Below are 27,517 nucleotides of genomic sequence, written 5' to 3' on the forward strand. Positions count from 1 at the left end.
TGAGTCTCGTGTACTTACTTTGAAGTGCATTGTGCAAATGGTTGTACATTCATGGTCCTGCTACTATGATGAGCATCTACAGTCTATTAAAATCCTCATTTAGATATTAAGGCGGGGAACTTTCTAAAATAATAATAGAGCTATTCTAATTTGGCTTTTACAAGGTAAGTACACCAGCCTCATCAGGTCTAAGAGTTCTATTTAATGACATATGCAGCCTGTATTATGAAAACTGAAGACAGACCCATTTTAAGTCAGTAGATTAATTCACATTGTATAATAAGGTAAAGATACAAGTTCTTGGCTGGAGAATATGGGCTCTGTCTCTTTTTCATATACAAGCCTGTTGCAGCATTGATAAATTCTGTCTATTTTCTTACCATCTGCTTTTATTTAAGAAAGTAAAAAATATTTAATGTTTATATGAACATTCACTGATATACGTCCATGTTCACACAAGCGTAATATGGTACAGTTATATATACAGTAATTGGAAATCAGGGTCTAATCAACCAAACTGCAGCATGATAAGAAGCATTTGTGAAATCAGACAGGTATATTTCACTGTATGTGGACCGCAATTGCCAGACTGACCGCAGTCCTCAAGATGTGGCTGTGAGGGCAGGAGGTCCGGTCAGTCTGGGCACTGCAGTCCACATGAAATATACCTGTCTGAACCTGGCCTAAGCCCGATTAACACAAAACACTTTTCTGAAAAATACTATGTTTTTTGTGGCATTTTTGTTTTGATAAAAAAAATCCAGATTTCATCAGAATATGAAATAATTATATGGCCTTGTAGCTCTGGTTCTCCCTCTTGTGTCCTGGTGGGGTGTGGAGCACACTCCTGTATTATTTTCATGCACAGAGCCCCTCTGCTGCTGCACAGGTCACAGATTTCCTCCTCTCAGGTTCGGAGAGAAGTCTGTCAGCTCTATACATGATGGAACTTTTGCCCTAAATAGAAGCCCTCCCTTCTGCTAAACCTGTGTGACCTGTGATACAGGAGCTGACACATAAAAGATATTGTGAACTGCAGCATAGTGCAAAGCAGAGATCAAGCTGATGCCAACACTGAGAAATCAAGCTTTGAAGTCACATGCAAATTAGTCTGGATGTGCAATGGAGGCGTGTCAATTTACACTGGAAGTGAATGAGTATAAAGACATTCCCCTAATAAACTCCCAGGCTGATTTGCTTTATAGCTTGATTTCTCAGTGTTGACACACAGGAGGTCCACAAGATTAGTACATTTTATTGTTTTACTAGGAGCTATACAGCCATATCACTGATTTCTATAGTAAAATCCTCCTCACAAGTTCCCTTTAATAGTTATGGTTAGCGTATGCTGTGCATAGATGATGCAGCAGAGCTGGATCACAGAGGTCTAGGACAGGGATTATAACTGTGAGGCTTGGGCATAAATGTAGGAGAGGACAGTGGAGGGACTGTGGATGAGCTGTGCATGATGGGAGATCCGCAGAGCTAGCTGGCCTTCACACAGTGGTCACAGGGGCAGACAAGAAGCCCCGCACACTTCTATGATCCACCTCTTCTGTTACTAAGGATGCCTTTCATGTGACAACCAGCAGTGGACCGCACGGTACATTACAAAGGAGGGAAACACTTAGCGGACAATTTATCAAAGTGTTTTCAACAGAAAACTGGTGTAAAGCACTTTGCCCAGTTGTAAAATCTTAAATAGAACGTGGAGTTGTGCACATTTTTTAGGCATTTTCATTCCAGTTTCAAGCAGTTTTGCCAAGATGGTCTTTTTCTGCATTTAAAGAGAACCTGACAGCTGATACATGCGGAGTGTTAATGGGGCAGCATGTATCAGACACTGGCTGTATGATTTTAACCAGTTATGTTTGTCTTGGAAATGCTGCGGAATTTCAGACAGAAGCATACTTTATATATTACCGGGGACCAAGCCGTATGGGTGTCTAGTCAACAAAACTAGTCCTCGGGGTCTTTTACTCACAGCTGCCAATAACTGACGTGTCTCCCTATTATTATTGTTATTTATCAGCCTTCAGCTTGATATTGAGCAATGCCGACTTGATGGATGAAAGCTCTGTAGGAAGATAGATCTTTGCAAGCTTAGATAACTCCACCAGGGTTTTGTCCACCGTTATCTTGATAATATCAAACCATTGAGTTGCTGGTCTTCCTCTTCGAATTGCTCCTTCTAGTCTTCAAACTGTTATGTTTTTCCCCATGATGTGTCAAAAGCAGGCAAGTCGTAGCTTGGTGATCCTTACTTCGAGTGCTATATCTGACTTTATTTTTTCCAAAATTGATGTTTGTTCTTCTTGCCATTCATGGTATTGATAACATCCTTCTTCAGCACCACATTTTAAAGGCGTTGATTCTATTTCTGTCTTGTTTCTTTATCGTGCAGGTTTCGTATCCATATGTGACTACAGAAAAGACCAGACTAAGTTTGAGCTGACACCAAACTATGTATGAGCCGTATCTTCGTCACCAGTGAAATGTTCCTCATTTAGAAGACCTTGTTCAGTGACTTCACTTCTGATTTGCCCATAGCTTTTCTCTTATTGTCTTCCGGTGTCGTTGCTGCGTTTCTTGAATGGTCATTGATCCGAGTAAGTTCAAGTCCTCTTTTATACACACACAAATACAGCCGGTGTCTGATACATGTTCTCGAAGATTGAGCAGAATAATATATTAGCTGTCAGGTTCCAAATGCTGGATTAAAAGACCGAGCGAAGAATCCTAATAATAAATATGTACAACCTAATTTTACAAGAGATGATAATCATTTTTCTTTTTCCCGCTTATTAGTGATTATTTTATCCTCTGCAGTATGGAAGGTACAAGTTATAAGGAATTGATTTTCCTGACAATGGCTTGTAATTTGTGACCTTTGTGAGTTTATGGTGGGCTTGTGCCTTACACAGCAGCCGGTCTGAGCACACCGAGCTGTAGTGTAGCAGAGTAAGGGGGGACTGCTGTAACATTTGCCATTGCTAAAGGTGCGATCCTTTGTAATATATCACTGACTCAGAAAATCATAACTGATGGTGAGACATGCACTTTACTCGGAATAGAACAGCTACAATACTGGACTGTTTCAAAGCCCCGAAGACTAAGACGGTAGAACCTGTGGAGACAGGAATGCACTTTATCCTACTCATCCCCATTCCTGCAATAACTGAAGCAGTAAATTGAGCTTTAGGGACAAAGAAAAGTGGCAGACTCGTGAGAAGAAAGTGCTTTGTTCTCAAGTAAGAACATGATTGCGAGGAGGCAGAAAGGATTCAGCGTGTTGTTTTATGCAAAACAGAAGCATCTGGAGTAACCCTCCTGATACACGGCTCTGTTTGTTCAATAGCAAAACAGCAGAAAGACTTTGATCTCAGGATGTGGCAGAAAATCTCTGCAGACTATTGAAGAACAAACACAGAATGGAAAGCAATCGATGTGACAGTCATGGTGAAAATGAGGCAGATTTGCAGCGGGTCAGGTGGTTGTACAAATAACGAGAGAAGCATGTGTGACACAGTGTCACATAATACTGCCGAAACACGACATTTACAGGAAAATCTCATTTTACACCACTGGGAATTTCAATATTATCACATAGGTGACTAGATTTCAGCTCTTTTCTGTCTAACTTCAGTAATTTCCTTCACTGTTTTTTTAGCATGAGCAGCTCCCTGGAAGTCGGGTGACAACTAATATGGCCTCCAAGGATATGTCCCTGCAAATTCAGAGACACTTGGCTGTAGAAGTGTAGAGGTGGTTGAGTCCCTACACTGTTTTATACTAAACAAATTATATGGTGTTGATTGTTATAAATGTGTGTTAACATGTAAATGCTGCTAGCAGAGTGTAGGTTTTCGATGCAGCAGAGACGGGGCTGTTCGCCAGCAGGCGCCACCTAGCGGGCAGGCTGGAGCAGCAGTAAATCAGACATCAGATAGGACAGGGTAAAATTGAGGTAGAAAGAGAGGAGGAGTGATAGGTGCCAAGTGGGTTGGCTAGTAGTGCGGGCCGCATGGGATGCCAGTACTGGATAGGGTTCAAGTAAAGGAAGACGTGGCTTTGGTCCTAGGACCAGTCAGTGAACCCTGAGGTAACCTCATGAGGTCCAGAGTCTACAGCTCACCCCGGTGGGCTTTTAGGGTCATGCGACTAAAGAGCCATCGGGGTCCAAAAGTGGATAAAGGTGTAAGAAAGAGGGGGGAAGAGAGACACAAACCCAGCAGCATGAAGACGAGATCCAAGACAGCAGGTGGCCTGAAGCAGCAGTAGATTAGACATCAGATAGGACAGGATTAAGCTGAGGGAGAGGAGGAGTGACATGTGGCAAGTAGGTTTGCTAGTAGTGTGGGCTTCATGGGGTGCCAGTTCTGAATAGGGTTCGAGTAAGAGAAGACATTGTCATGGTGTTAAAGCCAGTCAGGGAACCCAGAGGAAACTTCAAGAGGTCCGGAGCCTATGGCTCACCCTAACGAGCTTAGAGGTATACAGAAGAGGGGGAACGGAGAAACAGATCCGGCAACTTGAGGACTAGTTCCAAGATAGAGGGGGACAGGTGAGAAAGAGTACCCCAGAAAAAGTGGAATCAGAACCATGAGGAGTGAGGTCACGTCTGTCATAACAGTGTGAAGAATAAACTGAACAAGTTTTGTTGCCAAGTGAACTCTGGTGTTGCGTGTCTTACTATTTTGTCTACGACAAAGACTGGCAGTGGGGTGGTGGACACCGGCCTGAAGAAACCAGTAAGTGTCATGCACCCTACCTAATGTCACACCCGTACACATAGTTTCCTTGCTGAAAGAGCGCAGTATCGATATGGCCCGGCGACCGTGCCTTCCTTCAGAAACTGCAGTGGTGACCATATTGTTTATTGCCCAATTTTCCTGCAATTTAATATGATTGAAAAGTCTCTTTTACAACTTACAAGTTAATGACTCAGTGACATAATTATTGAAGATTTTTAAAGTTTTCAGTTTTGATATTTTTGAAGGAAATGCTCTTTTAGCCTCATTCAGAAGTTTGTTTTTCAGGTACATATTCTAATACTCTATTTTTGATGGACAGAATATGTAACCTGTGCAAAGAACTTTCATTTTTAAAAGTATATTTTATATAGCATTAATGTATTATGAATTTCATATATTCCATTTTTGCTTGTGTCTTGGCGCTTACAGAGTGTTGCTGTGTTTTTTTGGTTGTGTTTCGTGTGGTTACAGCAGTTGGCACCTGTTCACACTTGCTGTGCTTTATTTCGAATGCAGGTTTTGTTTCTATGTGCACACTGAGTCTTTTTACACCATTTTAAAAGTAGAACTTCCAAGTTTTTGTAGAGTTTTGAGCATTTTTTGGAGGATTTGGAGAGTTTTTGCTCAGTTTCTGTCAGTCCAAAACCTTCACCAGAAATCTCTATGTGATATGCACATAATCTTAGTGTTGTTCGTATTCCAGAAAAACTGATCAAACGTTGATGGTAAAAATCGAAACACGGATGAAACATTGATGAAAATCTGATCTAAAACATCGATGAAAATCACGTACTAGAAAAACGATCATCTGAACTTGTTAATTATAGTATAACAATAGGGAACCATAAAGAAAAGTATTTTAATGATAGAATTGCAGGCAACTTGCAAACTCTACTGACGAGAACTTACTGATTGTAGGCTCTCATGCACATTGACATATTTCAGATCTACGTAATGTGGAACCGATATACATATGCTACTGATTTCATACAAAATATTCCAATACACGTCATGTTACTGAAGAATTCTCCCAAAAATGAATGCAATTTTATATTGTCTTAGGTCCACTTTGCACACTACGACATCGCAGGTGCGATGTGGGTGGGGTCAAATTGAAAGTAACGCACATCCGGCGTTGCTGTCGATATCGTAGTGTGTAAAGCATTTTTGATACGATTAACGAGCGCAAAAGCGTCGTAATCGTATCATCGGAGTAGCGTCGGTCATTTCCATGATTTGGAAATGACCAATGTTACGATGTTGTTCCCCGTTCCTGCGGCAGCACACATCGCTGTGTGTGAAGCCGCAGGAGCGAGGATCATCTCCTACCTGCGTCCCGGACGCCAATGCGGAAGGAAGGAGGTGGGTGGGATGTTTACGTCCCGCTCATCTCCGACCCTCCAGTTCTATTGGTCGCCTGCCGTGTGACGTCGCTATGACGCAGCACGACCCGCCCCATTAATAAGGAGGCGGGTCGCCGGCCAGAGCGACGTCACAGGGCAGGTGAGTGCATGGAAGCTGGCGTAGCGATACTGTTCGCTACGCCAGCTATCACCATGATATCGCAGCTGCGACGGGGGCGGGGACTATCGAACTCGATATCGCAGCATCGGCTTGCGATGTCGTAGTGTGCATAGGGCCCCTTAGACCATTGATTGCTGATGGGTCTATAAATCGATCTATAAGGTTTCCTTTTGGCACTACACAGGCTCCATGCTGTCAGCTCTTATGTATCTGAAATGCTCAAATTAGGAAATCTAGAGTAATTCAAGTTATATATCTTACCTTAGGACCCTGTCTGCCTGGGTAACCGGGCAATCCTGGTACTCCGAGTTTGCCCTAAGGTACAAAAAACACCTTTATAATGAATCTGATGATATGGAATTTATTATTATATAGATATCACATTTTAATTACTATTCCAACTTGTCCTTAACATCCAAAAAGCGCGCATTGAAATGAATCGGTGCTCTCATTCCTGTCATTCCTGACCCATAGAAGAGCCCTTTTTCTTTTAAGATGTAAGTCATTCATAACTTTGCAGCAGGATAAAAATCCAACCACTTCCCATAAAAGCTAAAACCACCATTCCCGTGTGTAATTCAAATGACTGAGTCTTTTACATGTTTGATGTAGACACTAAAATATTTATTTTGAATGTTTGATGCAGACAAGAAAAAAACCGCAGAGTTAAATCCCCCGATACATGCCCGTGTTGACAATAAATAAAGCTTTTTACTATTAAAGATCTAAGCTAAGGAAAATTCCAATGCATTTCACATTTACACTATATGAATAAAATGCCGAGCGTGGTATGGCTGCAGAGAAAAGCTCCTTGACCACATAAGAAAACACGACAGGTCCACCAACTTCGAATGACTCCAGATGCCAATGTCATCATAACATTACAATTACCATACTATTCCCCAGTGTGTCCTTTTTTATTTGCTGATATTATTATCAGCTATTCTTCTATTTTAGATGCTAAAAGACAGGCTGGTTTACCTTCTCACCAGCTGGACCTGCAGGTCCAGAGTCTCCTGTTGGACCCGCTCTTCCTTTAGGACCTTCAGGACCATCTTCTCCTCTTGAACCAAGAGGGCCAAATTCTCCCTGGAATTAGAGTAGAAGTTCGAAAAATGTTGTAAATTATTTGATTGCCAAAGCAGAGAATAGAATAGTAAAATTTAGAGAGTAAATAATTTATTTAGAGGGTAAAAAACAGAATTGAATGTGAAATACTCACCCTGTCTCCCTTTAGCCCCATGTCACCCTTAAATCCTGGAAACCCATCTTCTCCCTAAGATATAAGTAGTTATATGTCAGTAACACTTTATAAGATATTTGCACAAATCCATAATATAGTTTCATTGATGAAGATAAACTATAGTGAACCATCAGAAACGCATGTACATATACACAAAATGCTCAAAAACAATCCGAGGTAGTAAGGATGAAAAAAGCACAAAACTTTCCAATTCATGCAAACATTTTGAGTATTTGGATCTATAAGATGGTAAAAGCCATATTTTTGCATGTAATGCATTGTGATGTAATTTCAGCTACCATATCATAATTGTTTGGTCTCCCAAAACATTTGAGAGGTCCCAAGAAAGAAGAGTGACCTCTCACACTGGTGGAGGAGTTGTCAAAATCCCTAGACACGATGGAAGCCCCCAATAAGTAGCATTTTCATAGTCTTTTACATTGGCATAATAGGAATGGCAAGGAAGCTGGATAGGTTGTGACATTTTGAAAATAAGTCATGGCAATGTAAAAAAAAAAAACAATTAACGTGTGTTGCGATCTCCGGTGTCCCACATTTTGAAAAGCTGGAACTATGACCTTAATTTATCAAAGCAATTTTCCAAAAATTGTGGCACAAATTGCTGTAAAAAAAATAGAAAAATGTTGGTGCAACTCAGAGGGTCTTAAAAATGTTGCCACTCTTGCCATTTTCTCATCAGTTTCTACCAGCTCAAAAAAAAATGGCTGAAGCTGTGGAGGGACATAAGTGCGGCAGGGACAAGACACTATAGCTCCTCTAAGTCTTGACGAGCTTTGCCCTACCCTAAGCAAGAAGTCTTACTCTAGTCAAGGACTGGTGAAAGAATTCAGGGCTGGTGTAGATAGGTGCACACCCAAGCTCGCACTGGCCCACAGGAGAACAGGAGAATCCTCCGGTGGGCCCCTTTCAGTAGTATGTCACTTACCCTCAAACATACACTAGTTTCACTAAGTACAGACAAAGGAAGAAGCTCATCGTTCTTTTAAAAAACTTCCCAGTATAATATTATACAGAAGCATGGGTATATTTGTGAATGTAATATATGAATGTAGTTGAGTAGTGATCCCCCAAAGTCAATGTTACTGCTTGGCCCTTGCCGCCCCAGACTGACATTGTGCACTCTATTTGTCAGATGCTCCTGATGCATGGAAAGGTATAGGAGCAATTGATGTGGAAAAAGAAAAAGTTTTCAGCTCACCTGACACCCAGGGCCACGAAAAATCCTAGGGATGCACGTGGTTCTCTGGCAAGTCCGAGCCAGCTGGCAGACAACACTTGGAAAGAGGGAAATTGGACCCAGCACCGATTCCGAAAATATTAAAAAGTTTTTCTTTATTAATGCATAGTTAAGAATTTATATGAAGACCATGATGAAATACATAGCACTTAATGCATTTCAGATGCCATAAAATTAAAAGCATAAAAACTAGTCCTTAATCCTTATGATTAAGGACTAGTTTTTTTGCTTTTAATTTTATGGCATCCGAAACGCGTTAAGTGCTATGTATTTCATCATGGTCTTCATATAAATTCTTAACTATGCATTAATAAAGAAAAACTTTTTAATATTTTCGGAATCGGTGCTGGGTCCAATTTCCCCCTTTCCAAGGATAGGAGCAATTGACTCCACCATGCCGAGGAAATCACTGATCCTTATGAATATGGGCCATTGAATACAAGTGAATATAAGTGTTTTGGACTGTCTGAACCGCTATCCGTCGTTTGTAACAAATTCTCTACTGATTTATCTATCATCTGCCTTTTCGGATCAATTCATACAATGCTACCCCACCACTCACAACATATTAGTGAAATCTATCACGGTCTATCATGATAGTTGTTAGCTGATGTGACTGAATGCACATGGGAGAAGTTTTCATCCTACTTTTATTGTGAAATGTAATTTTAAAACGATCTATAGACAGAAGACATTTGAGGGGTTGACGATGAAGTGCAGCTAATGATCTGGGCTTATAATTGAATGTCGCAGATAATAACACGTCTCAAATAGTAAGTCCTTGCTCGCAGTTCCTGGGACAGCTATAACACTAATATAGAGAGGAAGAGTGCGCAGGATTACGGTGTTTGCTCACGTCTAATGACCACTTGTAGATGGATCAGTACGGCGGTACACGGAGCACCTGCCAGCCACACACCGCACATCCCTGGATTAAGTGTTATTAGCTCTGCTAACAAAGTAGAGCTCTGCAGTTTGTTTTGAATTACAGACGTGAAGTGCGAAGAGCCCAAAATTCCTCACGTCTCTGAGCAATCAGCAGTCAGCGAAAGTCTTCAAACAATAACAAAATAAACTCAAGAGCGCTGACCACATGGAATACCCTCACCATTAATTACCCAAGTATTATATAACCGGTTTACTATTGGAAACTGATGTAGCGATAATGCTGCTGAGAGTACGGACGTGATATCATCTCCAGCAAAATAACATCATAAAGTGAATAAAAATGGACTTTTTTTTGCAAACTCCGCTCCCTGTTTATATGATATACAGCATATCCATACTTTAATTGTTAAATCCATCTTGGTTGTTTTTGGCCAAAATGTAAGAACGCTCAGGAGGATATATATTGTAGGAAAATATTGTTATGTCTAGAAGATTTTAGAGAGGTGTAAGCTGCAGAATGTGAAAATGTGCTGCATTCAATCAATGCACTTTCAGCAAACCCCTTGTAAAGTCCTGAAATATATATGATATACGTGCCCTCTCTCAATTATGTCTTCAAATGTTAGGTCACTCTGATCGTAATAGTATGTAAAGGCTTATCATACCTGTAACTTGCACTGTTTTTACAGTATGGTCTACAGACTTTCAGTGCTGAAACGGAGGGCAACTAACACAAACGTTCACTAATGATTGCGTCCAACGTGAGATGTAACAAATGCCACCCAAAATTCTCTTCATTTGACACAAAATTTGTATTGGTGTATTGTTCCGGTGGGCCAGCTTTCTGGCATAAAAAAGTGACAGGATTTTTGCCACATTTGTGACTGTTTGGAATTTTGTTCCAGAAAATTGGGGTGAATTTGAGTGGAAATTTATGCCATCTCATATCCAATATAGACTAAAGTTTGTAGAGCCAAATTTATTGAAGAGCATGAGCCTCTTGATAATTTTGAGATGTTACCATAGTGGGATATTCTTTGCATTTCAGGCCATTCTGTGCTCAATTATTAATGTTGTCTAAAAAGTAATCAAACTTAAAGTGGCATTCCAATCTCCAAGATCCTGTCCCAGTATGTAGTAGGTTGGTGCTGGAGAGGAAAAGCGGGGTTAAAGCCACGCTGCTGCTGAATGAAGAGATTGTTGATTATTAATAATTTTCTTTATTTCATAGGTCTATGCGTTTCAGGGCTCAAGTCCCCTTCTTCAGAGCCAAAAGGAATAACAATGTGATGTATTGTTGATTCCTTTTGGTTCTGAAGAAGGGGACTTGAGCCCTGAAATGCATAGACCTATGAAATAAAGAAAATTATTTATAATCAACAATCTCTTCATTCGGCGTTAGAGCGGCATTAACCCCGCTTTCCTCTCCAGCACCGACTATTAACCCTCTTGGGGCTGCGGCAGCCACCATCTCTTTACAAGCCTTTATAGGGGTTGTGACAATCACAACCCCATTATTAGGTGAGTGTAATATTGTACATATTGCAAATTTATATCTGGTAAGACCCTATTTGCGCTCCTTTTTCTCAGCTTTAAATATGTAGCAGGTGTAATAAAAATAATTTCATCAAATACCTCCAATTAGAAGCGTGGTTTTGTTCTCCTTATTAGCTATGTCACTTACCTCAAGTGCAGGGCATTACAGTAGCTTAAGTATCCATGGTTACAAGCACCAGCAACTAACTGTCACTATATGAATAATCATTACAGTACCTAAGCTACTGTAATGCCCAGCAAATGAGGCAAATGACATTGCTTTATCAGGAGAAATATGCTACATTTCAAATTAGAGGTATTTGCTATAGATTGGAATAGGATCTTGGACATGGGATATCCCTGTAAAGAGAATGTCTACTACCTTAATATCACTATCTTAACATTGATTGCCTATCCTTAGTATAGGTCATCAATGTCTGTTCGATACCCCGCTCCCCAACCAATCAGCTGTCTTCTGTGTTGGCAGTGGCCAGAACTGCACAATTACGGAGCTGCCCAGCACAACTCCATCTACTCTATAATGACTGCGGCTGAGTTCAGCACATCCATACCCTATTCAAGTCAATAGGGAGCAGTGTCTGGCTGTGGCCACTGTACAGTAGACGGAGCTGTGAATCTCTGTAATTGTGCAGTTATGGCCACCGTCGACATTGAGATCAGGTGATTGGTGGGGGCGCTGGGTTTCGCACATTAGAATTATCCATCTGCGCCCACACACATGTACTGATACAATGGAAAACACACATATATGTACGCACCTTTTCTCCTTTGCCTCCTTTCAGTCCTCTGACACCATCAGCACCCTAAGAAAGAATAACGCATTATTTATGTCTTTAAACAGAAATTGAATTTGTTAAAACAAGACTAATCTAAATTGTCCCAAGATATATTGTTTTTTCTATTATAGGATTTCTGTGGTTTAGTATGGATCTATTTTCCCCTTTATATTCTAGGCTATTATTGTCTCTTAAGCTGGGTTCACACTAAGCGACAGCGACAACGACGTCGCTGTTACATCACCATTTTCGGTGACGTAACAGCGACCTTGTAAGTCGCTGTTATGATCGCTGCTTAGCTGTCAAACACAGCAGAAGCAGCGATCATAACGTCGCTGTGCTACATGTGCAGAGAGCAGGGAGCCGCGCTTAGCGCTGGCTCCTTGCTCTCCTAGGTACAGTACACATCGGGTTAATTAACCCGATGTGTGCTGCAGCTACATGTCACAGTGCAGAGAGCAGGGAGCCGCGCGCACTGCTTAGCGCTGGCTCCTTGCTCTCCTTGCTACAGTACACATAGGGTTAATTACCTGATGTGTACTGCAGCCACATGTGCACAGAGCAGGAGCCGGCACTGGCAGCGTGAGAGCGGCGGAGGCTGGTAACGAAGGTAAATATCGGGTAACCAGGGAAAGGTCTTCCCTTGGTTACCCGATGTTTACACTGGTTACAGCTTACCGCAGCTGCCAGACGCCGGCTCCTGCTGCCTGCTCGCTTCATTTCGTCGCTCTCTCGCTGTCACACACAGCGATGTGTGTGTCACAGCGGGAGAGTGACGACCAAAAAATGAAGCTGGACATTCAGCAACGACCGGCGACCTCACAGCAGGGGCCAGGTTGTTGCTGGATGTCACACACAGCGACAGCGACGGGACGTCGCTGCAACGTCACAGAAAATGGTGACGTAGCAGCAACGTTGTTGTCGTTGTCGCTGTGTGTGACACCAGCTTTATGTATACCAGACTTCCTTCACACCCAGTAGGGTGCCCATGAATATTGACCTTTGTTCCTTGTCTATTTAAACCCCACACTGTTGCATTAATCTTATGTAGTCTATTTTTTTAAAAACATGTGTGGTACGAACTTAAAACGTGTAAAAAAACTACTATATACTACAGCCGCGTGGTACAACTACTGTTCCAGCAGCAACGTGGTCAACCATAAAATGTCCATCTTCTTTACTCCTCAATATATTTGCAGATGAAGATTTTCTTCTATCCACAGAGTCACTGCAACAACTGTATACTCTATGGGCATATATTTGGGTTTTGACATGCAAAATCTGGCCAGATGAGCAACCCCTCACCTCACCCTAACTTCCTCTACCCTATACTATATTACCCTATGTGAACTTGTCTCTATCTTCTTTTATATTATTTTATTAGACATAGTTAGCTTACCTTGACACCACGAGGTCCAGGATAACCAATAGGACCCTGAGGACCAGTTGGACCCTAGAAATGAATGAAAACATGTGAAGGTTGAGGTTAAAAAATATACAAAAAAATATCTACAACTCTAGGGATCTAAATCTAGCTTGTTTCATAAAAAACATCATAGACATGATGGAAATATTGTTTTATGACAACAATTACATCATTTGACATGAGAAAGGATGAAAAAAAAAATCCAGGAATAAAATGGAATGATGGCACATGGTCAAAGCAAAGCAATTGTCAAAAGGACACCTATGGAAAAAGGTTTGGAAAGGTATAGGACCTACCTCTGTAATATATATATATATATATATATATATATATATATATATATATATATATATATATATATATATATATATATATATTCTGTAGTAGGTACTGTTTATAGATTAGTTCAATTGGGTAGAAAGAACCTCCTAGGAATCTGTTATGACCTGCGTTGTTGTTGGTCTTGGACAATGAAGTCGGTATATGGGTAATTCATAGTATTCATCTAGGCCAAGAATTCCGAAGTTCATTACTGCAGGGGAACCACTTACACCAATCCTAACTCAAAAACACTTGGTGTTGGGATGGGAAAGCCATAATGTAATTCTTGCCAAGTCAATAATTTATCACGTTTTTTTTGCTTTGTAAAGCAACTTTAAGCTGAAATCAGGTTGTCTTCTTTATTAGAAAGTGGGACTTGCTGCTGTTTTCGTTGGGAATTTGTGATCAGGACTCAAGCAACCCAGGGGAATTCTGGTTTGGAAACACTGATCTAGAGACCTGAGTAGATTATTGGACTATATGTCATATACTGTACATTGCATACAAATGGGACACGTTTTGTAGGTCTTGTGTCTTCAGCAAAAGAAGAAATGTATCATGAGGACAGTTATCAGATGTGAAAATTCCTAAGCCAAACCATTTCAACCAGCAGGTGCAGTTACCTAGAGACAGGCGTTTTAAAGCTATTTTTTTTCTCAAATTACAAATTGCATCTGTAAATGTTGGCAATTACTTATCAACAGGAACGCTTAGAGAGACATTGTTAATGTCTATGTGACTGTTCATATTTGATAGCGGTGGAGCTGTAAACAGCCATACCTGCTGCAGAATGGAATTAAAGTGATTCAATGAGATGTGGTTCCCGCCATTGACATCCATGAAATGTATCATGCTCCATGTGACAGTGTATCTATGAGATGTGGTGCATGCCATTGACATCCATGACATGTATCATGCTCCATGTGACAGTGTATCTATGAGATGTGGTGCACGCCATTGACATCCATGACATGTATCATGCTCCATGTGACAGTGTATCTATGAGATGTGGTGCATGCCATTGACATCCATGACATGTATCATGCTCCATGTGACAGTGTATCTATGAGATGTGGTGCACGCCATTGACATCCATGACATGTATCATGCTCCATGCGACAGTGTATCTATGAGATGTGGTGCATGCCATTGACATCCATGACATGTATCATGTTCCATGTGACAGTGTATCTATGAGATGTGGTGCACGCCATTGACATCCATGACATGTATCATGCTCCATGTGACAGTGTATCTATGAGATGTGGTGCACGCCATTGACATCCATGACATATATCATGCTCCATGTGACAGAGTGGAGCCTAATAAAGAACAGCAGAACAGAGGCCTGAAAATAGACAAAGATACAATTTCTGGATTCTTGTTCTTGTACTATTGATTTATCCAAAGTTTCTTGAAAATATTGTGACTATTTAATGTTAGTATACAGTGCTGTGCAAAATTTTTAGGCAGGTGTGCAAATTGAATGAACATAGGGAAATCTAAATCAAATCAATATTTGTGGTGACCGCTTTTTGCCTTCAGAAGAGCATCAATTCTTCTAGCTACACTTTCACACAGTTTTAGAAGGAATTCTGTCTCCTCATGTAGATGTTGAGCTCAAGGCTCTGTGGGGCCATATCATCACATGCAGGATGTCTTGTTCTTCTTTACATTGACAATAATACTTAAAAAGGTTATCCACTACTTTTACAATGATGGCCTATCCTTAGGATAGGTCATCAAGTCTGATCGGCCTGGGTCTGACTCCCCACATCCCCGCCGATCAGCTGCTGCCCAGTGTATGCAGCAGCAGCGGGCAGCTGGAAATGCTCAGTTCCGCAGCTGCCCCGTTAACTGATAGTAGCCACGACGAGGTACTGCACATCCCTTTCCTATTGATTTGAATGGGAAGTGGATATGTATGCAGAGGTCGCTATCAGCTGATCTGCTAAGGATAGGCCATCATTGTAAAAGTATTGGACAACCTCTTTAATGACATTGGCTGTATGTTTGGGGTTGCTTTCTTGCTGCAGAATAAATATGTAATCAGACACTTCCTTGATGGTATTATATAAGAAATAAGCATCTGCTTGTATTTCTTAGAATTGAGATCAAATCCCCAAGTACATTTACAGAAATAGAGCCCCAAACATGCAAAGAACCTCTACCATGCTTCATTGTTGTCTGCAGACAATCCTTATTGTACTGATATCCAGCTCTTCAGCAATCAAGCTGCCTTCTGTTGAATCCAAATATTTCACATTTAGAATCATCTGTCCAGAACACTAACAATTTTTTCATGTTTTTTGCCTACAATTCTTCCATAAACACTGTTTCTGGCCAGCCTTCTCCAAACAGAAGATAGGTGTAGCTACGTTTCTTCCAATTGTGAGCTGATGGCACTGCTGGTAGAGATGAGCAGATCATGTGAAATTCGATTTTGTCGACTTTGTTGACTATTCCCCTAAAATTTGATTTGCAGTGAATCAATTCATGCAAATCTCAAGGACCCTTGTGACCATAAGAGCTTACATTCTACAAGAGAGAGAAAGAGAGGATCCTAATGAGTGTAAGAGCTTACACTCTACAAGAGAGGGAAAGCGAGGATCCTAATGTCTGTAAGAGCTCACACTCTACAGGAGAGAGAAAGCGAGGATCCTAATGAGTGTAAGAGCTTACACTCTAAAAGAGAGGGAATGCGAGGATCCTAATGTCTGTAAGAGCTCACACTCTACAAGAGAGGGAAAGCGAGGATCCTAATGAGTGTAAGAGCTTACACTCTACAAGAGAGGGAAAGCGAGGATCCTAATGAGTGTAAGAGCTTACACTCTACAAGAGAGAGAAAGCGAGGATCCTAATGTCTGTAAGAGCTCACACTCTACAAGAGAGGGAAAGCGAGGATCCTAATGAGTGTAAGAGCTTACACTCTACAAGAGAGGGAAAGCGAGGATCCTAATGTCTGTAAGAGCTCACACTTTACAGGAGAGAGAAAGAGAGGATCCTAATGTCTGTAAGAGCTCACACTCTACAAGAGAGAGAAAGCGAGGATCCTAATGTCTGTAAGAGCTCACACTCTACAAGAGAGAGAAAGAGAGGATCATAATGTCTGTAAGAGCTCACACTTTACAGGAGAGAGAAAGAGAGGATCCTAATGAGTGTAAGAGCTTACACTCTACAAGAGAGGGAAAGCGAGGATCCTAATGTCTGTAAGAGCTCACACTTTACAGGAGAGAGAAAGAGAGGATCCTAATGTCTGTAAGAGCTCACACTCTACAAGAGAGAGAAAGCGAGGATCCTAATGTCTGTAAGAGCTCACACTCTACAAGAGAGAGAAAGAGAGGATCCTAATGTCTGTAAGAGCTCACACTCTACAACAGAGAGAAAGAGAGGATCCTAATGTCTGTAAGAGCTCACACTTTACAGGAGAGAGAAAGAGAGGATCCTAATGAGTGTAAGAGCTTACACTCTACAAGAGAGGGAAAGCGAGGATCCTAATGTCTGTAAGAGCTCACACTTTACAGGAGAGAGAAAGAGAGGATCCTAATGTCTGTAAGAGCTCACACTCTACAAGAGAGAGAAAGCGAGGATCCTAATGTCTGTAAGAGCTCACACTCTACAAGAGAGAGAAAGAGAGGATCCTAATGTCTGTAAGAGCTCACACTCTACAACAGAGAGAAAGAGAGGATCCTAATGTCTGTAAGAGCTCACACTTTACAGGAGAGAGAAAGAGAGGATCCTAATGTCTGTAAGATCTCACACTCCACAAGAGAGGGAAAGAGAGGGCCCTAATGACTGTAAGAGCTTACACTCTACAACAGAGAGAAAGAGAAGATGCTAATGACTATAAGAGCTCACACTCTACAGGAGAGAATTACCAGTGACTCTCAAGATGAAAAATGACTGCTGTAAAAACTGTGCTCCAACTGGGAACCGCTGATCTGTGTTGGACCAGGTACTAAATCTTTTCCCCCCTTGTACAAGGTATGATAATCTGTATCATGTCATAGCTCTGGCGCTCTATCGGGGAGGTCATTCGGCAACTTATCTAATCTCAAAATGTTTAAATTAGCATGAAACTGAAACTCTAACTGCTGTACACCTTCCAATTTCGAAGGGAAGTATACATGATGTGTTTTTCATCTGCTGCATTAATTTTCTTTGTCGACCACTCCATTTATGGTCCTCAACACTGGCCATTTCTTGGGAGTCCACAATGCTGAGAAATACATTAAGATATTTATCCATCATGGGTCTGTTTGACTCCCAATTTCTTCTACAGAAGGACAAAGAGCCCAAACATTCAGCTAATGTCATGTAAAACTAACTTCAGCGTAAAGATGAACAAAGAGTCCTGGAAGTGATGATATGTCCTCCACAGAGACTGATTTCAATGTTATTGAGTCTGTTTGGGATTACATCAAGAGAACGAGTGATTTACACGTTTGCATCTACACAAAATATGTGGTTAGTTCCACAAGATGTTTAGAACAATCTACCGGAAAAGTTCCTTCAAAGACTGTGTCCAAGTGTACCTAGAAAAATTGATTCTGTTTTGAGGGCAAATGGTGGTCACATCAACTATTGATTTGATTAGGTTTCCCTTTTGATCCCTCACTTTGCATTTTGTTAAGGAGAATAATAAACATTTCACAATTTTTTAAACTTTCTGGCTTTGTAGCATTTTTCTATCAGCTGCCTAAACCGTTTGCACATTACTACCAGTATATTTCTAGCTTCTGCTGTCAATGGCTTTCCAAAGAAACAGTTTAATAAAGCGTTCCTAGAAATACTTCTATGGAAAATCAAGATAGCAAGATCACATTGAGAAAATAGAAAAGCAAATTTTGTTTGCATTCAGTTTTTTTTCCCCACTAAAAGCAATGAAACAACATGCCAAAGATATGGTCCTAAAACGTGGAGGAAAATGTGTAACCTACAATAAAGTGCTTTTAACCCCTTCATTACCCGGCAATTTTCCATTTTTTTGTTTTAATTTTTCCTCCCTTTCTTCCAAGAGCCATAACGTTTTTTTTTTTTTATTTTCTATCAAAATAGACATATGAGGGCTTGCTCTTTTCGGGATGAGTTGTACTTTTGGATGAAATCATTTTTTTTACTACTTAGTGTACTAGAAAAGAGGAAACAAAATTCCAAGAGCGATGAAATTGCAAAAAAAGTGCAATTCCACAAATGTTTTTTTTTTATTTTCATTTGCCATGCTCACTATATGGTAAAACTGACCTGGCGGTATGATTTCCCAGGTCAGTATGAGTATGGAGATACCAAACATGTGTAGTTTTACTTTTATTTAATGAGTAAAAAAAAATCAGAAATTTGTAAAAAAAAAAAAATTGCTTTGGGCGTCATTTTCTGAGACCCGTAACATTTTCATTTTTTTTGATACCATCTTTGGGGAGATGCAATGTTTTTTATCGCCTCTTATTGCAAGTTGTGGTGGCCAAAAAAACCCAATTCTGCCGTTTTTTGTTTTCTTTTTTTGCATTGCACAGTTTACCAATTGGATTAATTTATTTTAGATATTGATAGATTAAATACTTCCGAAAATGGTGGTAATGAAAATGTTTTGTTTTTTTTTATTATTGTTTTATTTTTAATGGGGCAAAAGGGGGGTGATTTAATCTTGATTTTTTTTTAATTTTCTTCATATTTTTTACAACTTTTTTTCTCCCTTTTAATTTTATATACTAATCTCTTTAGGGTACTTGAATATGCGATCATCCACATGTTAGTGCTGTACAGAGCAGTGCATCACTGCCAGCATCAGCACTGCTCTGTACAGCAGAATTAGTGACTTCCTATGAATGCCAGCTTGCAGCCGGCATACACAGAAAGGCTATGTGTCCACGTTGCTTTTTACCTGCTTTTTACCTGCTTTTTTGCTGCTTTTTCAACTGCAGCGTTTAATGGCAAAATAGATGTGTTCTGCTTTTCAAGCAAAGTCTATGAGAATTTGGGTTTCTTGTACCCACTATGCAGTTCAAACTGCAGCCTTTTTGTGGCAGAACTTTGGACAAAAACTCAGCTTTGCAGTGCAAAACCCAAATGGCAAAAACAATTGACATGTCAATTGTTTTTGCCATTTGCGTTTTGAACTGCAAAGCAGAGTTTTTGCCCAAATTTCTGCCAGAAAATGGCTGCAGTTTGAACTGCATAGTGCGGACAAGAAACCCAAATTCCCATAGACTTTGCTTGAAAAGCAGAGCACATCTATTTTGCCATTAAACGCTGCAGTTGAAAAAGCAGCAAAAAAGCAGGTAAAAAGCAGGTAAAAAGCAACGTGGACACATAGCCAAAGAGCGTCGTGATAAAGACATCTCCCAGAGACAGAGACACCCTCCAGAGACACCCTCCAGAGACAGAGACACCCTCCAGAGACAGAGACACCCTCCAGAGACAGAGACACCCTCCAGAGACAGAGACACCACCCTCCAGAGACACCCTCCAGAGACAGAGACACCCTCCAGAGATAGAAACACCCCCAGAGACAGAGACACCCCCAGAGACAGAGACACTCCCAGAGATAGAGACATCCCCCAGAGACAGAAACATCCACAGAGACAAAGACACCCCCAGAGACAGAGACACCCACAGAGACACTCTCAGAGATAGAGACATCCCCCCAGAGACAGAGACACCCCCCAGAGACAGAGACACCTCCAGAGACACCCCCAGAGACAGAGACACTCCCAGAGACAGAGACATCCCCAAAGACACTCCCAGAGACACTCCCAGAGACAGAGACACTCCCAGAGACAGAGACATCCCCCAGAGACAGAGACACCCCCAGAGACTCTCCCAGAGACAGAGACATCCCCTAGAGACAGAGACACCCCCAGAGCAGAGACACCCCCAGAGACAGAGACACTCCCAGAGACAGAGACATCCCCAGAGACACTCCCAGAGACACTCCCAGAGACAGAGACACTCCCAGAGACAGAGACATCCCCCAGAGACAGAGACACCCCCAGAGACTCTCCCAGAGACAGAGACACCCTCACAGACACTCCCAGAGACATTCCCAGAGACAGAGACACTCCCAGAGACCAAGACAGAGCATCAGCTAAACCCCAGCTATCATGATAACCCATTGGCACCCCATGATCTCGTCACGGTGCCACTGATGGAAGTGGGGAATAACACCCTTCCAGCCGGTGCATGTTAAATCCCACTGTCAAAGATTAACAGCAGGTTTTAACTGGTTAACAGTATCAGGTGGATCTCTCATCTCAGACATAACAGTATGTTAAGGGTCGTAAAAAGGTTAATTAGGTAATCAAATTCGCAGATAAATGTATCTTTTAAAGGGAATCTGTCACCAGGTTTTTGCTCCCCCATCTGAGAGCAGCATAATGTAGAGACAGAGACCCTGATTCTAGCGATGTGTCACTTACTGAGCTGGTTGCTGTCATTTTGGTAAGTCAATGATTTCTCTGCTGCAGATCTAGCAGTTATACAGACTCATGAATATGCTGGACTACCTGGCAGCACACCAAGTAGTCCTGTAATGATAATCTACTGCTGATTAAACAGAAATGTTATAAAAACTACACTAAGCAGCCAAATAAGTGATATCGCGGGAATCAGGATCTCTGTCCCTATGTTATGCTGATAGCAGATTAGGTGGCAGAAGCCTTGTGACAGATTCTTTTTAAAGGGGCAGTTGTTTAGAAAAATAAGGACAACTTAGAATAACTATGCACGACATCCATGGCATACATCCAAAAATGATTAAAATACAGAACAGTCTTTTAGTGTCTTTTCAGAGAGGCTTTATTGTGCTATGGTTAATCACTACTTTCTGATTTTATAACAGGAATGATGGTTGGGGTGAGTGTACAGTAAATACTATTAAAAAGAAGCTGTCACTTGAGATGACATTTAACAAAACCTTTCTTCTAAGAGGTTTAGAAGATTCTTTAGACTGTGTCCTAATGTTTTGGGCACCTAAAGTTTTTCCCTCTGTAGCTTAGTTGGGGTAGTACTGCTATTCTAGGTTTGTTGTTTGGCTTTTCTTCTTTACTTTGATCTTTCTTGTAACAGCAATATACTTTGAACATAACAGATTAATAGAGAACATTCATATGGGGAATATAGTGGATGAAAGCCGCAGTTATGTAAGTTGAGTATAGGTGTCATTGTGAAGCCCCGCAGGTGTTGTGTCGGTGTCGGTGCGTTACCTTCAGGGACTCCACGTTGCTGGATCTCCGTCACTGGTAGGGAATCTTCAGTTTTGATCGTGACGCCACTCTCAGATTTGCGGTCAGAGGGGACCGCCACTGCAGATTAGGAGGCACCTGGGGCTGATGGTGGGTGCAGTCGGGTGTAGTAGCCTCCTGAGAGTGAGGCAAGCCCCAGGGCCCTTTGTAAAGCTGTAGTACCACAAGTCGCAGAATGACCACACACAGGCAGAGTGTCTTTCAGGGTTTTTACTCACTTCAGGTGGCAGGGTGAGTAACCCGGGCGTAGCTGGGATGAACCAGGTGGGAACCAGGTATCCTTCCGGCTGACTGTATGAGGGTGACTACAAACTCGCCTTCCTTAGCCCTTGGTGGTTTGGGGTGACCCCGACTTTGAGTCCCTATGGGGGTCACCCAGGGAAGATGCTCCAAGCCTCTCTCCCCTTCTTGTTTTGCCGTGTGCTTGTTCCCCGGGCCAGGCCACTCCAGCCTCTTGCCTCCTGTGACCTATGGGCCCTACTTGCGGTTACGTGGCTGCGGCTTTTGGTTGTTGTGGTGTGGGCTGTAAGAGCCCCACACCGGCAGGTTTAGCAGGGAAAGGTGAATCTATCCTCGCTTCGGGATCTGCCGCCCGGTTGGGCCTGGTGCTCTCTAGAAGTCTCCTTACTTCCCACTCCGTGCACTCTCTAGCTGAAGCTGGCTTTCAGGCAGCACTCCTAGTTGACCGTTCTCCCCCGTCTGTAGTCACTGCGCGGGCGCTGTTAGACAGCATCAGCCCCACAGGTCTGCTCCTCACTGAGCCCTATGGAGTTCTCTGCTCTAACTGACTCACTGCTCCTCCTCTCCTGTTCTTGCCTACGCCACCTAGCAACCAGACTCTCCACCACACCCCTTGAGAGGAGATGGAGGCTTTTAACCCCCTGCCACTATTCCAGTGGAGGTATAGGCTTTGCCCCCTCCTGGGATCCCCAGGGGTCCTCTCATGGGTACATGTGTGAGACCTGATCACTATGCGCCTGTGTTCCACACCCCTGTCAGCCTTCTGGATTACCTGTATTGTACTGTCCCCAGCATGGGTGCAGTACTCAGTGGTGCCTGACCAGGTCAGGGGCGCCACATTCCCCCTTAGTTATCACCAGCACGTCCTCGGGCTGCAAGACAACATTTTAAAATGCATAAAACATTAAAACATGGTAAAACATTTAAAAGCACCAGGTATCAGACATCACCACCCTCCACCCACAAGTCCGTTAACCCACCCAAAACCCTCTCAGGAGGCAGGTCACCGGTCCTGTTGGTAACCAGGTCTGGGCCATCCGTTTCCCCAGACCTTTCCTCCAATCTTCCTCTCCCGTTGGCCGCGACTTCAGCCACTTCTGGCAGGATGTAGAGGCGGCTTTCATGGGCTGGTGGTTTCAGGGTATACCTGGCCTGGTGGATCCGCGCCGTCAGCCTCTTCTAGCAGGATGCAGAGGCGGCCTCCACAGTTGGTGCTGGCCAGGTACCCTCTTTGTGGTGGTGAGCCAAGGCCCCATAAACAGGCGTGCTCTCTGGTCGCAGGTGAGCCAAGGCCCTTTTCTACGGACGGGCCCCCCTGGTTGCAGACGAGCCAAGCCCCTAAACAGGCTGGCCCTGGTGGTGGTGCCACTGGTGTAACTATTTACACTGCGAGAGTTTGTGGCTATAGCAAGTTCATAGCCTTAAGGTTTATTTCTCACAATAGTTTTTGTGGGCGCATTTCTTAAACGTTGCAAACAAAACTTTCAAAACTTTAACTTCTGTACTTCTTTTCTGTACTTTACTTTACTCCTCTTTTTCACTAGGGCGTGGGCATGTAGGGCACCGGCACCTGTGACTTTCTTGCTCTTTGTCTCTTTCTTCATCTGTGGTTGCCTCATCTATAGGTTCTTTATCTTTCCTTTCTTGGTCTGCATCTGATTCCTTTTCTGTATCTGTTTCTTTATCTCTGTCTTGTCTTTCTTGTCTTTCTTGTCTTTCTTGTTGCAGGGGATGGCTGTAAGGTTTGTTGGGACATAGCGTTACGCCCAGAGCATACAATCCTCTTTCGCCTTGATGCAGGGTGAACTGAACGGAATCTCCCATCTTTAGATTTCTGCAAGGGTGTCCTCTAGGCAGGTGTGCGCTGACATCTCTCCTGTTAACAAATATTCCCTTTTTGATGCCAGGTGCTACAATAAATCCATAGCCGCTTCTCAGATTAAAGTCTTCCACTACGCCATAACACAGGGGTCCTCTAGCCTGGCTTTTGGCCCTTCTCAGGGACCGTTTCTCCTGTAGGTCTCTGGCGGTGACTTCCTTCTGCTCTGGAGACTGTGGGGCTGGAGCATACTGTGTTCTGTGGCGCCGTGTCTTGCGGGCTGGGTTCTGTAGAGGGCAGCTCACAAACTCCCAGGTGAGGTCTTGGGGCTGATCTTCGTCAACAGACGGTGTCGGGTCTTCCTCATCCCAGCGAGAGTATGGCAGCATTTCCGGCTCTGAATACACATCTGCTGCGGGTGGCACTGGAGTCGGAGTCAACCCTTCTGCTTCCTGGCCTCCTCTCCCCCTTAGTTCTTCTTGGCACTCCGGCTGTGGCAGTGCTGGGGATGGATGCTCTTCAGCCGGCCCAGGTGGGGGACTCTTTGGTGTAGCTGCTGCAGGAGTTAGCAGGAGACTCTTTGGGGTATGCGGAGGGGGTATGTACTGGCTCACCAACCATTGTGGAAATTTGGCCTCCAGGTCAGCCCTCATCTGCCAATATGCAGGGTCTTCACCCACCGTGGGCTGCCTATCAGGGACCTCTGTGGGCCGGGGAGCGGTGTCTGCTCTGGCCTTACAGGCCGGGGTAAATGATGAGGTAGTCTTTTCTTGGCGGGCCGCGCCTGGCATGGCGGCGGCCTGGTCTTGGCGGGCCGCGCCCTGTATGGCGGCGGCCTGGTCTTGGCGGGCCGCGCCCGGGATGGCGGCGGCCTGGATCAGTGTCGCTGTTGCAGGGGGCTCTGTGCAGGCTGGGCTGGACGTCGCTGCAGCAGTCTGGGCTTGGCGGGCCGCGCCCTGTATGGCGGCGGCCTGGTCTTGGCGGGCCGCGCCCAGGATGGCGGCGGCCTGGTCCTGGCGGGCCGGGCAGGGCATCGCTGCAGGGACTGGGTCTTGGTGGGCCGAGCAGGGCATCGCTGCAGCCGCTGGGGCTTGGAGGGCCGCACCTGGCGTGGCTGCGGCCTGCTTCAGCGTCGCCGCACCGGACGCCTCTTCAGGGACCGCGGACGTGGCAGCAGGGGTCGGGGCACTTGCGCGGGCCGGGGCATCATTCGACTCACCCGTTGTTGGTAGCACTGGGGTCTGCGTCGTCGCCGTCCCGCCTGACACCCGGCGCGCAGCTCTCCCTTCATAGGCCCGAACCGCCGCGGTCATCTCCTGCAGTTCCATCCGTTCCTCCCGAATCTGCTCCACGACCCGGGTCTCCAGCCGGTTGCAAAACTGGGCCAGCTCTCGGTACCACCAGGCAGCGGAGCCTGGTTCTGGGTTCCTGCGGTCAGACGCCATTTCTTCTGCGCCGTCTTCTGCACGGTCTCCCAGCAGTGGACTCTTCGCTGCCTCCTGTAACAAGCTGTCCAGCTTCTGCTCTGCCTCTTTCAGTAGCTCCTCTCCCAGCAGCAGGCTTGTGGCTTCCTTTCCTTCCCGCCGTCTCTCGACGCTTCCACTCTCATAGCTGGCAAGGTCAGAACTCTGCAGGGGATCTCTGGGTAGCCACGCCTCTTCGTGGGCGGTAACTTCTTCCAGCGCGGGCTGCTGTTGTTTTTCAGCGCGCTTTTCATGGTGGCAATATGGCGGCGCTTCCAATTTTTCAAGCGGACCGCCCAGGCACATGGTCACCTGTCTGAACAGGTCTAGTCCTCATCCTGTTCGTGACGCCAGATGTGAAGCCCCGCAGGTGTTGTGTCGGTGTCGGTGCGTTACCTTCAGGGACTCCACGTTGCTGGATCTCCGTCACTGGTAGGGAATCTTCAGTTTTGATCGTGACGCCACTCTCAGATTTGCGGTCAGAGGGGACCGCCACTGCAGATTAGGAGGCACCTGGGGCTGATGGTGGGTGCAGTCGGGTGTAGTAGCCTCCTGAGAGTGAGGCAAGCCCCAGGGCCCTTTGTAAAGCTGTAGTACCACAAGTCGCAGAATGACCACACACAGGCAGAGTGTCTTTCAGGGTTTTTACTCACTTCAGGTGGCAGGGTGAGTAACCCGGGCGTAGCTGGGATGAACCAGGTGGGAACCAGGTATCCTTCCGGCTGACTGTATGAGGGTGACTACAAACTCGCCTTCCTTAGCCCTTGGTGGTTTGGGGTGACCCCGACTTTGAGTCCCTATGGGGGTCACCCAGGGAAGATGCTCCAAGCCTCTCTCCCCTTCTTGTTTTGCCGTGTGCTTGTTCCCCGGGCCAGGCCACTCCAGCCTCTTGCCTCCTGTGACCTATGGGCCCTACTTGCGGTTACGTGGCTGCGGCTTTTGGTTGTTGTGGTGTGGGCTGTAAGAGCCCCACACCGGCAGGTTTAGCAGGGAAAGGTGAATCTATCCTCGCTTCGGGATCTGCCGCCCGGTTGGGCCTGGTGCTCTCTAGAAGTCTCCTTACTTCCCACTCCGTGCACTCTCTAGCTGAAGCTGGCTTTCAGGCAGCACTCCTAGTTGACCGTTCTCCCCCGTCTGTAGTCACTGCGCGGGCGCTGTTAGACAGCATCAGCCCCACAGGTCTGCTCCTCACTGAGCCCTATGGAGTTCTCTGCTCTAACTGACTCACTGCTCCTCCTCTCCTGTTCTTGCCTACGCCACCTAGCAACCAGACTCTCCACCACACCCCTTGAGAGGAGATGGAGGCTTTTAACCCCCTGCCACTATTCCAGTGGAGGTATAGGCTTTGCCCCCTCCTGGGATCCCCAGGGGTCCTCTCATGGGTACATGTGTGAGACCTGATCACTATGCGCCTGTGTTCCACACCCCTGTCAGCCTTCTGGATTACCTGTATTGTACTGTCCCCAGCATGGGTGCAGTACTCAGTGGTGCCTGACCAGGTCAGGGGCGCCACATCATATTGAAAAATCATTAAAGATTGTTTATGACATGGTGTAGACAGCATGCATTCTGCACTGGCGGCTGTACGTTACCTGGATTTATATATACCTGGGACAGAAGAGATCATTATAACACAGAACACTGTGTCTCCCAGTTCATCATCTCAATTGTTCCATTGAATTTTTGAAGCTATGTATATTCTGTAAGCAAATAGGTACTGCTAGATAGAAAAGCATGTAATATTCTCAGAGGAGAAAATAAGGTCTGGTCTACTGGCTTCTGCTGGTGTTCCATCATTCACAGAATTATAAATCAGAGATGCTAGCCTGATGGAGGAACTTATGTTTCCACTAAAAATAATAAGAATGCTCAAAGGTCTTATCTACACAAAGTGAGCTCAAAGTACAAAAAGAAGATGCTGAGCATCAAGGTCAGACGGAGAAGAAACTGGAGTCCTTCCAGCTATCTGCCAATCACTATAACCATGCTACACTTGGTTTAGGCTCAT

General features: G+C 44.1%; 1 protein-coding gene across 1 annotated transcript in view; it reads right to left on the reverse strand.

Moving 5' to 3' along the window:
* COL11A1 (collagen type XI alpha 1 chain) overlaps positions 1-27,517 on the reverse strand; it is a 300,012-nt gene that overhangs the window by 68,672 nt on the left and 203,823 nt on the right. The window contains exons 27-31 of the mRNA XM_075322198.1: positions 13,400-13,453; positions 11,983-12,027; positions 7,501-7,554; positions 7,260-7,367; positions 6,540-6,593 (exon numbers count right to left, since the gene is read on the reverse strand). Coding sequence (XP_075178313.1) covers positions 6,540-6,593; positions 7,260-7,367; positions 7,501-7,554; positions 11,983-12,027; positions 13,400-13,453 — 315 coding nt within the window. The remainder of the gene's footprint in view (positions 1-6,539; positions 6,594-7,259; positions 7,368-7,500; positions 7,555-11,982; positions 12,028-13,399; positions 13,454-27,517) is intronic.

The sequence above is a fragment of the Anomaloglossus baeobatrachus genome, chromosome 8, assembly GCF_048569485.1.
Source record: "Anomaloglossus baeobatrachus isolate aAnoBae1 chromosome 8, aAnoBae1.hap1, whole genome shotgun sequence".
Taxonomy (NCBI): domain Eukaryota; kingdom Metazoa; phylum Chordata; class Amphibia; order Anura; family Aromobatidae; genus Anomaloglossus; species Anomaloglossus baeobatrachus.